At 46.2% G+C, this 15,799-nt stretch overlaps 1 protein-coding gene across 1 annotated transcript in view; it reads left to right on the top strand.

Moving 5' to 3' along the window:
* Mtor (mechanistic target of rapamycin kinase) overlaps positions 1 to 15,799 on the top strand; it is a 106,825-nt gene that overhangs the window by 88,509 nt on the left and 2,517 nt on the right. Inside the window, exons 46-55 of the mRNA XM_028757786.1 lie at positions 1,300 to 1,435; positions 2,681 to 2,828; positions 3,912 to 4,034; positions 7,918 to 8,000; positions 9,664 to 9,736; positions 10,084 to 10,158; positions 10,402 to 10,537; positions 11,236 to 11,301; positions 13,074 to 13,154; positions 13,394 to 13,474. Of these exons, the coding sequence (XP_028613619.1) occupies positions 1,300 to 1,435; positions 2,681 to 2,828; positions 3,912 to 4,034; positions 7,918 to 8,000; positions 9,664 to 9,736; positions 10,084 to 10,158; positions 10,402 to 10,537; positions 11,236 to 11,301; positions 13,074 to 13,154; positions 13,394 to 13,474 (1,002 nt within the window). The remainder of the gene's footprint in view (positions 1 to 1,299; positions 1,436 to 2,680; positions 2,829 to 3,911; positions 4,035 to 7,917; positions 8,001 to 9,663; positions 9,737 to 10,083; positions 10,159 to 10,401; positions 10,538 to 11,235; positions 11,302 to 13,073; positions 13,155 to 13,393; positions 13,475 to 15,799) is intronic.

The following is a 15,799-nucleotide window of genomic DNA, read 5'->3' as shown; positions in this document are numbered from 1 at the left end:
ATAAAGCTCCCTGTTTGCCCAGCGCTGTACTTGCTGAAGTAGCAGGCGATCGAACTATCGCCCATATGGTGGGCAGCTGTGGGAAACTAGTGGGGTTGGGGGGCAGGGGCGGGTGTCTGATTGTACAACATGCAACTGTAGGTGCCAGAGATATGAAAGAGCATGAAGTGTCTGTCATTCCGTGCCAACCCCTTCTTAAAACAGGATCCCTCCCTGAATATGGGCCCCTGGGACCCTCATTTTTCTCTGCTAGGCCAAAAGCAAATAAATCCCAGCAATCCTCCCGTCTCTGCCCCACTTGGAACTAGGGTTACAGGACACCTAGGTTATTATGTGGATGCTGGGATAGGGTCTCAGGTTGCCACAGACCACCCCAGTCGAATATGGGGATCCCTGGGACAAGGGACCTCAAAGGCTAGTGGGTAAAGATTTGGCGGTGACAAACAGAAACAAACGCAGAGGCAGTTTGAGTGTATTCTTCAGCTCTCAGGTCCTTCATGATTACTCTGCAAACACCTCCTCCCTCTAATATGTATAGCTATGTTGCCGGCGTGTGTCCGTGCACCATGTGCATACCCTTTGGCCAGAGACGGTTTCTCTGTGTAGCCCTGGCTGTCCTGGAACTCACTCTGTAGACCAGGTTGGCCTCGAACTCAGAAATCCACCTGCCTCTGGCTCCCAAGTGCTGGGATTAAAGGCGTGCGCCACCACTGCCCGGCTATTTATTTATTTACTTATTTATTATTTATAGACAAGGTCTCACTATGTAGCCCTGGCTGTCCTGAACCTCACTCTATAGACCAGGCTGGCCTCAGACTCACAGAGATCTGCCTGCCTCTCCCTCCAAAACAATAAAAAGAGCCTCTAGGAAGCTTTCAAAGTGAGTCCTCTGCTGGTCCCCTGTTTCTGAGAAGCCTGAATTCATCCTGCAGCGGCTTTCTTTGATGAGTCCTCTCATGGCCCAGAACACCAACACCTCCTCATGTCCTCTGACACTGTTGCGCTCCCACTGGGCATGTGCACTGGGGCTCTAGGTGATGTGGCCTGGAGGAGTCAGGAGAGGACAGTGGAACAGGAAACCTATAGGTACATAATAATTCTCAGTCCTCACAACACAGTTTTTGTTTTAATCAGAGCAGAACTGTTCTTTTCCTGAGTTCTAGGGTGTGTATGTGCTTGTCTGTGGGGACAGTATGACTAAGGAAGGGAGTGGATTCCATAGGCCTTGGGAATTGCTGGTGGTCTTGGGCAGGAATGTGCACTGCTCTGATCTATTCCGTTGTTCCCCATTTCTCACAGGCAGCAATGGGCACGAGTTTGTTTTCCTCCTGAAAGGCCATGAAGATCTGCGGCAGGATGAACGAGTGATGCAGCTCTTTGGCTTAGTGAACACACTCCTAGCCAATGATCCAACTTCTCTTCGAAAGAACCTCAGGTACTCAGAACACTGTCCTAGCTGAGCTCTTAGGACAGCGTTTTGTCCTATGCTGTCCATGTGACCATGTGTTGTTACTAACTTTTGAGTTAGGCACATGAGCCAGGTATGGTAGCTTGGGATGTAGAGGCAGATGGGTCAAGAATCCAAAGCTAGCCCAGGCTTCTTAGAGAGCTTGAGGCCTACCTGAACTGTATGTGACACTGTCTTAAAACAAAAATACTGCCGGGTGGTGGTGGTGCATGCCTTTAATCCCAGCACTTGGGAGGCAGAGGCAGACAGATTTCTGAGTTCGAGGCCAGCCTGGTCTACAGAGTGAGTTCCAGGACAAGCCAGGGCTACACAGAGAAACCCTGTCTCGAAAAACAAAAAAAACAAACCTCAGTATGATAGATAGCACACACATATAATCCCAAGTGCTCAAGAAACAGAGGCAGAGGCAGGATGACTGTTGCAGTCAGAAGCCTGGGCTAACATATAAGTTGCAGGCTAGCCAGGGCTACTTAGAGAACCCAGTCTCAAAACAAAATTAACATTAAAGTTTTTGGCAAGGAGTACCAGGGTGCCCAGCACAAGAAGATTCTCCAGACAGTTTAGGGTGTTCCCATTGTGAGATGCCTTCGTGGCCTTTCAGGAGGAAAACAAACTCATGCCCATTGCTGCCTGTGAGAAATGGGGAACAACGGAATAGATCAGAGCAGTGCACATTCCTGCCCAAGACCACCAGCAATTCCCAAGGCCTATGGAATCCACTCCCTTTCTTAGTCACATTAATTAATTAATGTGAGAATTCGTGAACTCTCAAATCACTTAGAAGGGTCCGGGCATGGTGGCACATGCCTTTTATCCCAGCACTCCAGAGGCAGAGGCATACAGATCTCTGTGAGTTTGAGGCCAGCCTGGTCTACAGATTTAGACTGGATTTTACAGATTTGGTGTTCTCCCATGGACTAAGGCCAGTGGAACCCTCCCAGTTGTGCCTCTGCCTCTTAAGCCCATGGCTGCTCCACTGAGGTTACTTTAGCATCATAAGTAGTCACTTGTTGCTTCCAGCAGAGGTGAATTTATGAGGCAAGCTGAGGACCACTGTGGTTCCTGTGGCATCTTTCTGGGGTGCCTTCTTCACAGAGGGCCCCTCAGCCCACATCCTGCAACTGGGAGTTGAGCAAACACCTGTGTGTCCTAAGCTGATTAAAGCTGTTCTGCTGTTCACTGCAATGACCCATTCTTCCCTGTGGCCACCAGCATCCAGAGATACGCTGTCATCCCCCTGTCCACCAACTCGGGCCTCATTGGCTGGGTGCCCCACTGTGATACACTGCATGCCCTCATCCGGGACTACCGAGAGAAGAAGAAGATCCTCCTGAACATCGAGCATCGCATCATGCTGCGGGTACGTGCTGCTGCTGCCATGCTAACCCCGGTGAGCCTGGTGGGCACTACACACCTGCCTGCCCCAGACCCATGGGTGCCTGGTGGGCACCACTGAGAAGGCTCTCTGAGGAAATCACTATGGAAGAAGGCTTAATGAGGTGACTCATAAAACAAATAACCTCAGCCGGGCAGTGGTGGCGCACGCCTTTGATCTCAGCACTTGGGAGGCAGAAGCAGGAGGATTTCTGAGTTCGAGAGTTCGAGGCTAGCCTGGTCTACAGAGTGAGTTCCAGGACAGCCAGGACTACACAGAGAAACCCTGTCTCGAAAAACCAAAAAACCAAAAAACAAAAAAACAAATAACCTCTAAGAAACAAAGACGAGCCCGCAAGAAAGCTCAGTCGGTAAAAGTTCATCAGCCTATGGAGGCCTGATGCCCAGAACCCACAGTGAAAGGAAAGAACCAACTCCCAGCTACTGTCCTCTGACCTCCACAGGCACACAAAATAATTAGATTTACACATAGGCATATGAATGTGTGTATACATATATGTGTATGTATTATATAAGTAATATAAAATTATATGTATACATATATAAATATATACTTTTTTTTAAGTTTCTGTGTTTGGTGCCACACACCTTTAATCCTAGCACACAGGAAACAGAGGCAGGCAGCTCTCTGAGTTTGAGGCTAGCCTGGTCTACAGAACCTAGTCCTAGGTCAGCCAGGCTACATAATAAGACCTTGGGTTTTTTTTGTTTTTTTTTTTTTTGTTTTGGTTTTTCGAGACATGGTTTCTCTGTGTAGCCCTGGCTGTCCTGGAACTCACTCTGTAGACCAGGCTAGCCTCGAACTCTCGAACTCAGAAATCCTCCTGCTTCTGCCTCCCAAGTGCTGGGATTAAAGGCGTGCACCACCACCGCCCGGCTTTTTTTTTTTTTTTTTAAATACATTGTTTTTCCCTTTCCCTTGTTATTTCCTTTCTGTCTTAGTTTTGCTGATGAATCAGAACCCAGCTCTGCCTGGCCCTAGCCTGGTCTACATTTGAGCTGCCTATCCTAGGCTCCTCTCTTACTAACTGGTTTTGTCCTGATTCAGATGGCTCCTGACTATGACCACCTGACTCTGATGCAGAAAGTGGAGGTGTTTGAGCATGCTGTCAACAACACAGCTGGGGATGACCTGGCCAAGCTACTGTGGCTGAAAAGCCCTAGCTCTGAGGTATGTCCACAGACACCCTCACATGACAGGATGCGTCCTCCTTTTTGTTGTGGCTTACTGAGAAATTTTCACTGTGCTTTATGAAAAGCTTTTTGAAACCTGATTGAATTGAGAATGGTAGTTCATGCCTATAATCCCAGCATTTGGGAGGCTTGAGGCAGGAGGATCACCATGAATTCAAGTCCATCCTTTACAGCCTGAACTATGTATGAGATCCTGTAACTCCAGTTGCAGGGGATCCAACATCCTTCTGGCCGTCTCAGGCATCTCATGCACATATACAATATGGTGCATACACATAGAAATAAATATTTTTTAAATGAAGTAAACCTAGGCCGGGGAGAGGCCTCGGCAGGCTAATTCATTCGTTGCCAAGCCTGACAAGCTGAGTTCAATCCCTGGGACCCACATGGTAGAAGGAGAGGACCATCGCACACAAGTTGCCCTCTGCCCTCGGCTGGAGTGCTGTAGCATGCTCACCTCTGCCCTCGGCTGGAGCTGGAGCATGCTCACCTCTGCCCTCGGCTGGAGCTAGAGCATGCTCACCTCTACCCTCATGTTCTCTCCTCACTCACTCCTCACGTTCTCTCCTCACTCACTCCTCACATTCTCTCCTCACTCACTCCTCATGTTCTCTCCTCACTCACTCCTCACGTTCTCTCCTCACTCACTCCTCACGTTCTCTCCTTACTCACTCCTCACGTTCTCTCCTCACTCACTCCTCACGTTCTCTCCTCACTCACTCTTCACACGTTCTCTCCTCACTCACTCCTCACATGCTCTCTCACCTTTTTCTTGCCCCAGTCTTTTATTGATACTCCAAAATCAGGTAGGAAAAAAAAAAAAACATTATATAATCATTGCCAAATCAAATTCAAAAGAATGACCACATCCCACAAAGAATTATGAATTACAGCTGGGCGATAGAGCAGGTCACAGGCAGCAGCTCCGTACCCAACCCCAGAAAACCGAGAGAAAGGGGGACTCCCAGGAGGAGCTTTAACTCAGGCAGCATCCCAGGTAAAAATGAATCACCTGTGATGTCTGTGGTTAGAAGTTCTAATCCAGATGCTGGCCTCCAAACTTTTACTACTCAGACCTTTGAAGGGCCACTGACAAGAACATCAAACAGCTAGAGATTGACATCACTAATCTGAAGAAATCCCTCGTTTCGCTGTCTGAAGAGACCTCCTAAAATCGCAAAGATCCTTATTGGACTTGATTTACTCTATTACAATAGAAAAGGCTGTGTACAGCTCTTGACTGTGTACAGCCCTTTAAGAACAAGGTTGCCTTTACATAGACAAGACAAGGAGGGTTAAAGAGAGCATGAAATAGGTAGTGAAGCCTAAGAAAAATCAGAGAGAGAAAGAGACAGATGAATGCTGGTACAAGAATTGATTTGCAGCCTCTCCAAGGTTGTCAACCCTATTTCCTTCCATCTTGCGACCATTATTTGGGTTCTTTTTGCTTTTTTTCTGCTGGTCCCTGGCTCTCAAATAGGTGGATTAACTCTGTGATACAACAGATAAATAATTTGGTAGCAAAACCTACTCAGATACATTATCATAAGTTAGCTATGGAGGACCACGAGACTCAAGATGAGGTTTTTACTTTATACAGGGTGTTTCCAAAACCCATCTCCACCCAACCTAAAAGGGGGGACTTCTGCCCCTAGACCAAGCAGAGAAGGGCCACCCAGAACCCCCTCTGACAGGCGATCTGAATTCTTGCTTAGGCTGCGAGGCTAAGCACTGCAAGGGAATATTAATAAAAGATAAAAATATCTATCTGGGTTCCCTAAGGGACAAGCCTGACTGCATAGGGGTTGATGTCAAAAGTATCCCCTCTCCAGCAAAAAGACATCGGGACAGGTATGGCCCTCATGCCTCACTGGACAACAACAGGGGGACTGGAGCCATTAAAAGGTCCCCTTCAAATACTGGAGGTCAGGCCTCTATCCCCACCTTCGCAAGTTTAGAATTGCCACAGCCCTTCTATACTTAGAGAAGGGAGGAGATGTCAGGGGCAGCCCTGCTTACACACTGTAGGCCTAAAATCAGCCATAGGCCTAAAATCAGCAATAGGCCTGTCATACATGTATACTAACACCAAGTCTTGGGTCTCAGTGGAAAAACATTGAAACAGATGGCTATAAGCTAATGTCAACAGGCAGCTTTTGTGGAAATTTATAAGCCTGAGTAGTCATATACCTTGTAAATAGGTAGCCTTGGCAGACAATACCAACTTAGATAAGGACAAGCGAGTCATAGGCAATCATAGTGACTTGTCCCCTGAACCTTCACCCAGCCGATACCCGGTTCTGAAGATATCTGTATTCCCCCTGAATACCCACACTCCAGTGTCATTCCCTTCCCCACATCCTGCCTTTCTGTGTTTATACCCGTGTGAATTAATTATGATTTGAGAAAAAATTAAAAAAAAAAAAAGAATTACAGCTGGGCGTTGGTGGCGCACGCCTTTAATCCCAGCACTTGGGAGGCAGAGGCAGGCAGATTTCTGAGTTCAAGGCCAGCCTGGTCTACAGAGTGAGTTCCATGACAGCCAGGACTACACAGAGAAGCCCTGTCTCAAACCCCCCCCCAAAAAAAACAAATTAAGAATTACAATTGTTCCCTAAAGTTTCAAGCTTCCCTATTCCCAGGCTTGTAGCCAAAATCATAATAATTGCAAACTTATTTAAACTTTAACTTTTGACTTATTATACTTAAGAGCTCAGAGTTCCAAGGTCAGCTACTTGCATTTTCCTGTGAAGCTCTAATGATAAATGACATGGGCAAAGCTGCCAGGCAGTGGCCGGAAAGAGTCAAATTAACCCTTAACTCAGTAGTTCACTAGCTTTCTGCTTCTGTACATTGCACACAGTGACTCTCCCAAGGGTCCCAGTGTTTTGACTTAGTTTTACTAGTATAAGATTTTATGTATTCTATACTCCTTATCTAGGAACCACTCTTAAATGTTGTACAAAACTTATTTCATAACTTTAATAGATTTTTCCTTTCTCAGGGTCCCAATGTTGGCTCTATTTCATTTTCTAATAATTTCTTCAAACTTTCTTTGCAAGTCAAGCATTAATCTGGAACTACCATTGTGCAGCTATTGCATTGTTTTCAAGATGAGAACACACAGCATGCACTCTAGGATCTGTGCTGTGCCTCAATTTTTTAATTGTTCAAGAATCATTATATCGAAGAACATCTAGTTTCACAGAATTCACCAGAGTAGAAGGAGAAAGAAGTAAGAAAGTCAGATATAATAGATTAATTACGCACGCCAAGGCCAACTGAAAAGCAGTCACGCACAAATGAAATCTATACAGCTGTTGTCCAGGGCTAAGGTTAGAAATGGGAACAACTGTTTTTTTTACAAAGAGCTGCTGTGGGCTACTGAGATATCTCCATCCCAGCCTACTGCAGGCAGTCCCTTATTTCAAATGGTGGGTACCCTCGAGGGATGTATCTCCTGCTTCTCAGGGTCCCAGACACCGTCCTCTTTACAAGGAGCTGCTGCAGGCTTCTGAGATGTCTCCATCCCAGCCTACTGCAAGCAGTCCTTGTCACTGTATGCTGTTCTGTTATCCATTCTAACAGGTCATCGGTAGGCTATAAGAACAGCTGTCCTGGGCTGTAACTATAGACTGCTGATTTTTTTTTTTTTTTTTTTTTTTGGTTTTGGTTTTTCAAGACAGGGTTTCTCTGTGTAGCCCTGGCTGTCCTGGAACTCACTCTGTAGACCAGGCTGGCCTCAAACTCAGAAATCTGCCTGTCTCTGCCTGCCAAGTGCTGGGATTAAAGGTGTGCACCACCACTGCCCGGCGACTGCTGATTTATAGACCACTGTCACATGTGCTCTTGTGCTGTAGGTGTGGTTTGATCGAAGAACCAACTATACTCGCTCCCTGGCTGTCATGTCGATGGTTGGATACATTTTAGGTCTTGGAGACAGGTAAGTGAATGTGTTTCTTTGAGTTTCTTTCTCCAGTTATTTTCAGTGGTCTCATTTTGTTCTCTACAAATATGTAACCTTTGAATAAATAACTATATTTTGTATTTTGAAAGGCAAACAAGCATAGTTTTATTGCAGAGTAGGATTACGGTACCCTGCAGCAGGGAGGAGGGGCCCTCAAAGTAACTCACTAACTTAACAAAGTGATCAGTCACCACTGTGCTGACAAGTCATTCTCCATTGAGAGCTGGAACCAACCAAAGCAGAACCCTCTACTGTACAGAATACACTTCTAAGTGTAATAGATAATTGTCTCCAAAGAGATAATTCAGGGCTGTGGGTAGACTCAATCAGAGAGCACTGTGTAGGGCTAATACGTAGCCCTAAGTTGGATCTTCAGTACCATGCCCCCACCCTAAAAAAACAAAAAAGAGAAAGAAAAAGAAATGTCAGGAATATTTAGACACTGACTAATAAGACTGTAAATGAAAATGCTTCTTTGATGTCTGCTGCTTTTCTTTTGTAGTTGTGTCTCACGCAGTTGTGCGTAAAAATCATTTTTTGCCCCCACCTCCAAAATAAAAGCTCAAGCCAGGCTCTCCGACATATATCTATAGTCCCAGCGCTTGAGAGCTCAGGTGGTGACATCTCCTGAATTTAAGACCTTTTTTTTGATGATTGGTCCCAAGCCTAAGATTTTGAGATGAGCCTCAGTAGCAAAATGAGATTTTATCTTTAAAAGACAGTGGGCCATGCATGGTGGAAAAGCCCTTGACTCTAGCACTCAGACTAGAGTGGGGTAGATCTAGAAGTGGGTAGATCTCTGTGAGTTCTAGGACAGCCAGGATAACACAATGAGACCCTGTCTCAAAAACAGCCAATGAGATAGCTCAGTGGTAAAAGTGTTTATACCATAGGGCCTGACAATCTGAATTTGATCTCTGGAACCCATATGGTAGGAGAGAACCAACTCCTGCCAGTTGTCCTCTCACTTCCAAACAAGAGCCGTGGCATGTACGTGTATAAGTGCATGAGAGTGCACACACACACACACATTAATGTAAAACAAAATACAGAGCTCTAGAAACCAGTAGTCTGAAGTCCTAGCAGAATGCCTTTGATGAAAGCTGAATGACTTAGTCTGACCCAGAGGTTCAAGCAGACAAGCCCCTGTGGTAGCTGCTTGGTAGGAATGTGCTACTCTGGAAAGAAATCACTTTCCTAGGGACCCAGGATCCTAAGAAAGTAAATGCGAGGGAGGCAGAGGCAGGCGGAGTCCTGAGTTCGAGGCCAGCCTGGTCTACAGAGTGAGTTCCAGGACAGCCAGGGCTACACAGAGAAACCCTGTCTCGAAAAACCAAAAAAAGAAAGAAAAAAAAAAAAAGAAAAAGGAAAGTAAATGCAAGGGCAGATGATGCATATTTTAGGCTTTGTGGGTCATGTGGCCTCTGCCACAAGCACTTTCCTCTGCCTTTGTAGCCCCAAATGTAGCAGTGAGAGAACACTGAGGAAGGCTAGCTCCTGTCAAGCTTGTGTGATACAGGCATGTGGGGGCAGGGCTCAGCTGAGTGTGGGCCTTTGCCAGCCTCTGGCCTGAGCACTCCTGATTGACTGATCATCAGGGCTGCCTCCGTAACCCCTCCTGCTCTCACTTGTCTCTCAGGCACCCATCCAACCTGATGCTGGACCGGCTGAGTGGGAAGATCCTGCACATTGACTTTGGGGACTGCTTTGAGGTGAATATGCTAACCCTCCTGACTGTTTAGGCAACTCAAGTCCCAAAGGCCTTCCTGTCTCCTCTCTCCACAGGCTGTCATCAGGAGGGCTGTGCTGTCCCCCTGCTGCATGCTGGCCACGGCCAGGCAGTGAGCACTTGTCCCTCTTCTCTTGTCTGCTTTTGTTTTCTTACGTCATCTTTCAAATCCCTGTGGTACATGTCCTCTCACTGAATTCAGTGGGAACTCTTCTTGCTGTGATGTAAATCAGAGCACATGATGTCAAGAGAGGCCACCACCTTCACCTGGCCTCAGCTCGAGTATATAACCTAACCATGGATTTGCTTTTCCCTTTACTGACCCTATAGGTTGCTATGACCAGAGAGAAATTTCCAGAAAAGATTCCGTTTAGACTAACAAGAATGTTGACCAATGCTATGGAGGTGAGTGGATCCTGGGTACACACTGATTTGAAATGGAACCAGTACAGTCGTACACTTCTCTGAGTGCATCAGTCCCCTCAGTGCCCCTGTAGTTTCTGTAGCTGGTCCCCAGTACTGTGTTAGAAATGACCCCTGAAGATCAGCATTGCATGCGTGTCTGCACTGGCCTGGCCTGGCCTGGGCCTGTGGCAGGGTGGCAGGGTGGCAGGCTACTGACAGTAACTCTTTCTGACCGTTGTACAGGTTACGGGTCTGGATGGCAACTACAGAACCACGTGCCACACAGTGATGGAAGTGCTTCGGGAGCACAAGGACAGTGTCATGGCTGTGCTGGAGGCCTTTGTCTATGACCCTCTGCTCAACTGGAGGCTGATGGACAGTAAGCTTCAAATATGTGGGATGGATTCTCTATAAGTTCCAAGCCAGCCTTTGCTATTTAAATACGTATGTATGTATTATATATGTATGTATGTTTGTGTCCCTGACAATTACATAGCAATTCTGGGGGCTGGAGAGGCATTTCAAACATTTTTATAGACTAGAGAACACTAGCTTAGCTGTTAAATGAAGATGGTTCTCTGGATAAACTGTACCTTGGAGATCTTGTTTGTTCTACTGTAAAGTAGGAAGCTAGTATCTTAGTGAAAACATAGATGGCTGTGATTGAGGCAGCACCGGCCCACGTCTCTTCTCCCTGGAGGGTGCTAACTACCAAGAGGCCTCTGACGTGCTGTGAGTAAACCAGCACTGACCTGTCATGTCAGGCCTGCGGTGCACAGCATCCAGTTTGCAGATTCAGCATTACAGCTTTTTGGGGAAAAAAGTTTTAGCTGGGTGGGTGGTGGCACATGCCTTTAATCCCAGCTCTTGGGAGGCAGAGGCAGAATGATCTCTTTTGAGTTCAAGTTCAACCTGGTCTACAGAGTGAGTTCCAGAGAACAGTCAGGTTCCAGAGAAACCATGTCTAAAAGAAAAGAAAAAAATCATGTTTTTTGATCATAAAAAAATACCTTTCCAACCAAGTTTCTTTCAAGTCACAGTCTAAAGTCCTTCCTAACTCGTACTTTCTTTTCCTAGCAAATACCAAAGGCAATAAGCGATCCCGAACAAGAACAGACTCGTACTCTGCAGGCCAGTCAGTAGGTGGGTACATCCCAGGGAAGTGGCAGACCCCATTACTTTCCCCAAAGTGATTTACGTCATCTTACCTATATAGCAAGTTTGAGGCTAGCCTGGATTACATGAAACCCAGCCTGAAAAAAACCAAAAAGGGGGGCTGTCAAGATGCTTGCCACTCAAGCCTGGTGATCTGAGTTCAATTCTCAGAACCCACATAAAAGGTGGAAGGAGAGACTGACCCAAGAGCTTGTCCTCTGACCACACAGGAGCTGTGACATACACTCCTCCACACAGACATTCACAATAGTAACAAGTAAGACATTTTCAAATACTTAGAAACTAATAGCTTTATATTACTCTTTTTATTTGTATGTGTATAGGTGTTTTGCCTGCATGTATGTCTGCATTTCATGCATGCATTCTGGAGGCCAGAAGCATGTGCAGGATCACCTGGAGCTGGAGTTACAGGTGCCTGTGAGTCACATGAGTGCTGGGAATCAGGGCTGCCACCAGAGCTACAAGTGCTGTTAGCCACTGAGGCACCTCTCCAGCCCTGTTATGCTTCTCTGATGTCAGTCCTTAAGATAGAGCCCTGGAGAGTGCTTGTCTAGTCTAACCCCCAGGGCAACTTACAGCCAACCCTAGCCACTTAAGTTTGATCCCCCAGACACACATAGTGGAAGGAGAGAAGCAGCTCCTAAAAGTTGACCTCTGACTTCCCAAACATCCTACCTTCCCCCCACCCCCAACACAGACAAACACATAAATAAATGTCATTTTTATTTTGAAAAGAGTAACAGATGGGGTCTGGAGGGAGGGCTCAGAGCTTAAGTGTACTGATTGCTCTTCCAGAGGTCTTGAGTTCGATTCTCTGCAACCACATAGTGGCTCACAGCCATCTGATGCTCTCTTCTGGTGTGTCTGAAGACAGCTACACTGTACTCAAATACAGAAAATAAATAATTAAAAAAAAAAAACATAGCTGGATGATAGTGGCACAAGCCTTTAATCCCAGCACTAGGGAATCAAAGGCAGGCAAATCTCTGAGTTTGAGGACAGCCGAGGCTACATAGAAAAACCAACCCCGGGCTGGAGAGATGGCTCAGTGGTTAAGAGCACTGACTGCACTTCCAGAGGTTCTGAGTTCAAATCCCAGCAACCACATGGTGGCTCACAACCATCTGTAATGAGATCTGATGCCCTCTTCTGGTGTGTCTGAAGACAGCTACAGTGTATTCATATATAATAAATAAATAAATCTTTAAAAAAAAAAAAAAAGAAAAACCAACCCCACTCCACGTCACCCCCCCACCCCACCCCACCCCGCAAAAAGTATCAGGGCTAGAGAAATGGCTCAGAAGTTAAGAGCACATAATGTTCTTCCAGAGGATCTGAGTTTGGTTCCTAGCACCCACATCAGGTAGATCACATCTGTCTGTAACTCTCACTCTAGGAAGATCCAATTACTGTGGCCTCAGGCATCCAGCACCTTACATGGCTATGCCCACATACATACACACATACACATCATTTAAAATGGAAGTAAATTTAAAAAAAAAATAGTGACTGTCAGATGTTGTGGCCCATGGCTGTAATCCCAGCACTTGGATGTAAAGGCATGAGGATTAATAGTAAGGTCATCTTTACCTACATGGGGAATTCAAGGGCAGCCTCAGATACATGAAACCTCTCAAAAAAAGTATGAGAAACTATTGGTTCCTTACTATTTGAATCATCTGCTAATTGAGATGTGTTTGTTTGTTTGTTTGTTTGTTTGTTTGTTTGTTTTCCTCTAGAAATTTTGGACGGTGTAGAACTTGGAGAACCAGCCCATAAGAAAGCAGGGACCACTGTGCCAGAATCCATCCATTCTTTCAGTAAGTCCAGGCTCTGAGGAACTCGCTCATTGCACAGATAGCAGCTACAATGAACAATGAGCCAGAAAGGGAATCAACAAGGCAAGTAGCAAAGCTGCCTTTGGGAGGGAAGCACCCATGCGTTTTGAATTGTGTGTTGAGGACAGAGATGCATGCACAGGACGGTTCGGCACTTAGAGGTAAGTTTTATAAAAGCAGAGCAGCCCTGGACCCATTGTTTCTACTCTTGTGTCTTCCAGTTGGAGATGGTCTTGTGAAACCAGAAGCCTTAAACAAGAAAGCTATTCAGATTATTAATAGGGTTCGAGATAAGCTCACTGGTGAGTGTTTGGTGGTTAAAGGGGCATGAAGCCTGATGAGGAGAGTGTTCTCACTGGTGGATGGCCAGCCTGCTGTCCTGGGATTTATTTCTACATGGCTCATGAATAGCTTCAAGGCAACAGTGGAACATCCCTTTGGCTCTTGTTGCTGAAGACCCTCAACCTCATTAACTCTGGGGATGAGGGAGGCTCTGTTGGAATCTGAATGGATTCCAGAACCAGCCCACTCGAGGAGCAAGTTACTGGCCTCGTGGTGAGTCAATCCAAGTGGAGGGTGCCTGACCACTTGGATTGACTATGGCTACTAGCATCAGTAGAAGGATGGAAAGGAAGCCATGTATGACTTTGGAAACAAGCAGCCATTCCATACTGAGCCTCTTTCTTCTACAGGGTAGGTTAGTGCATAGAGGGTGGGAGCCAAGGAGCCAGAGACCCCCATTCCACACTCACTTCCTGTGTAACCTCTGAAGTCTTTTCCATCTGAATGATGATAAGAAAGCCTAACAGAGAATATGAACGTCACAGAAAACATGGGATTCCAGGCACGGGGCATCAACCAGCCAGTTCTGTAATCAAGGGTGCTTAATCAAGTAAATCAATAAAGGAACCACTCAAGTAGAAACAGCCAGCTTTCCTGGCTTCTCGGGGTTCAGAATCTAAGGGGAAACATGTCACTGAGTGGAGAAGAGGCTGGGACGCCTTGTGATGACAGGGTTTCATTTAATTTGGAAAGCCCAGAAAAGTCTCCCTAAGGGAACAACTGGAGCTCAAGTTTCTAAGGAGTGCATTAGTTACATTTCTCTTGCTGCTCATTAAGACACCGTGACTTATAAAAGACAGCTTTATTGCCTGACAGCTTTAGATGGCTAGTGGCCATAAGCATCATGGTGCTGAGCACAACAGCAGGCAGCCAAGCTTGATGTCTGAGCAGTAGCTGAGAGCTTACATCTTGATCTACAACTCTGAGGCAGAGAAAACTAACTGAGAATGACATGGGCTTTTGAAACCTCAAAGCCCACCTCCAGTGACACAAGTCCTCCAGCGACACAAGTCCTCCAGTGACACTGCCCCTTGTCATCCTTCCCAAATACTTCAATCAACTAGGGACCAAGAATATATATATGAAACTATGTTTCAAATATATGAAACTATGGGGACCATTCTCATCCAGACCTCCACAAGGAATTCACTAGAGGACATTAACATTAGGTCAGGCAGGGAGCAGTGTGTCTAGAGAGAGCCTTTTGATGAGAGTGATGGTAAGAGGAAGGTGAATCCCAGGCTGCCATTCAACCCAGGGAAACTACCAGAGGCAGATAGGTGTAATGGGGAGGGAACCAGGCCTGATTTTTTTGTGATGTGATACCACGAGCACTGGCTAAGTGGCCTTGCATCAGAAGAAAGGTACGAAAATGCTCTAATATGCAGACAAGACAACCACTGATGAAATTAAGACCTCAGATACAAGAGATCTTGAGGAAGGCAGGTCAAAGGCTGGGCTAGGGCTGTGGCTCAGTGGTGAAGTTATTGCCTGCCACTCACAGAACCTAGGTAAGAGTCCCAGTACAACACAAAAAATAAAACACACAAAGATGGCTGTTGGCTCATAAGACATGAGAAGGTCAAAGATGACATCACTAGTGACCATCTGAGAGCCAGACTGAAGCTGTTGAGAATGGGATGGAGGCAAAGGTGAGATGTAGCAAAACACTTGAGCAGCCTCTGCAGGGAGGAGAGGACTGAGTGAGCAAATAGGGGCTGTGGTGGGCAGAAGTCCTGGGTGCTGAAACCATGGCACAAAAGGACCCTTCCACTGAGCCATGCCTTATGTCTCTAAGAAGTGTGTTCACAAAACTGAAAAAGCCATCATGATGCCTCACAGCTTTAATGTCAGTGTTGGGAAGACAGGCAAGCTCCAGCCAGGGCTACGTAGACAGAAAGAGACCCTGTCTCAAACACACAAACAAACAAAAACCTGTGAGAAGGATGTAATCAAGGAAAGATTGAAGACTACATAATCAGTGCTTTGACTATATAGGAGATAAACGCTGAGCACAGGGCAGGATGGTCCGAGGAAGGATGCATACTTGGGTTTGGGAGAAGAGAGTGATGGAAAGAAGCCAGTCTGCAATCCACCCAGCACTCAGGGCCTAGGACTCAACTGGGACAAGTAGAGAAACTCTAGTGTTTATGGAGGTCTGGAGGACTCAAACAGTCCTTGTGGTAGTAGAAAGGTGCTTTGCCAGCTATGTGTGCTGGCTCACACCTGCAATCCCAGTAGTAGAACAAGGCAGACCTGCAGCTGGCTGGATCATACCAGTGAAT

The sequence above is a fragment of the Grammomys surdaster genome, unplaced genomic scaffold, assembly GCF_004785775.1.
Source record: "Grammomys surdaster isolate TR1022 unplaced genomic scaffold, NIH_TR_1.0 126185, whole genome shotgun sequence".
Lineage (NCBI taxonomy): Eukaryota > Metazoa > Chordata > Mammalia > Rodentia > Muridae > Grammomys > Grammomys surdaster.
The sequence above is the reverse complement of the archived record's forward strand: the minus strand, read 5'-3'. Positions and strand labels throughout refer to the sequence as shown.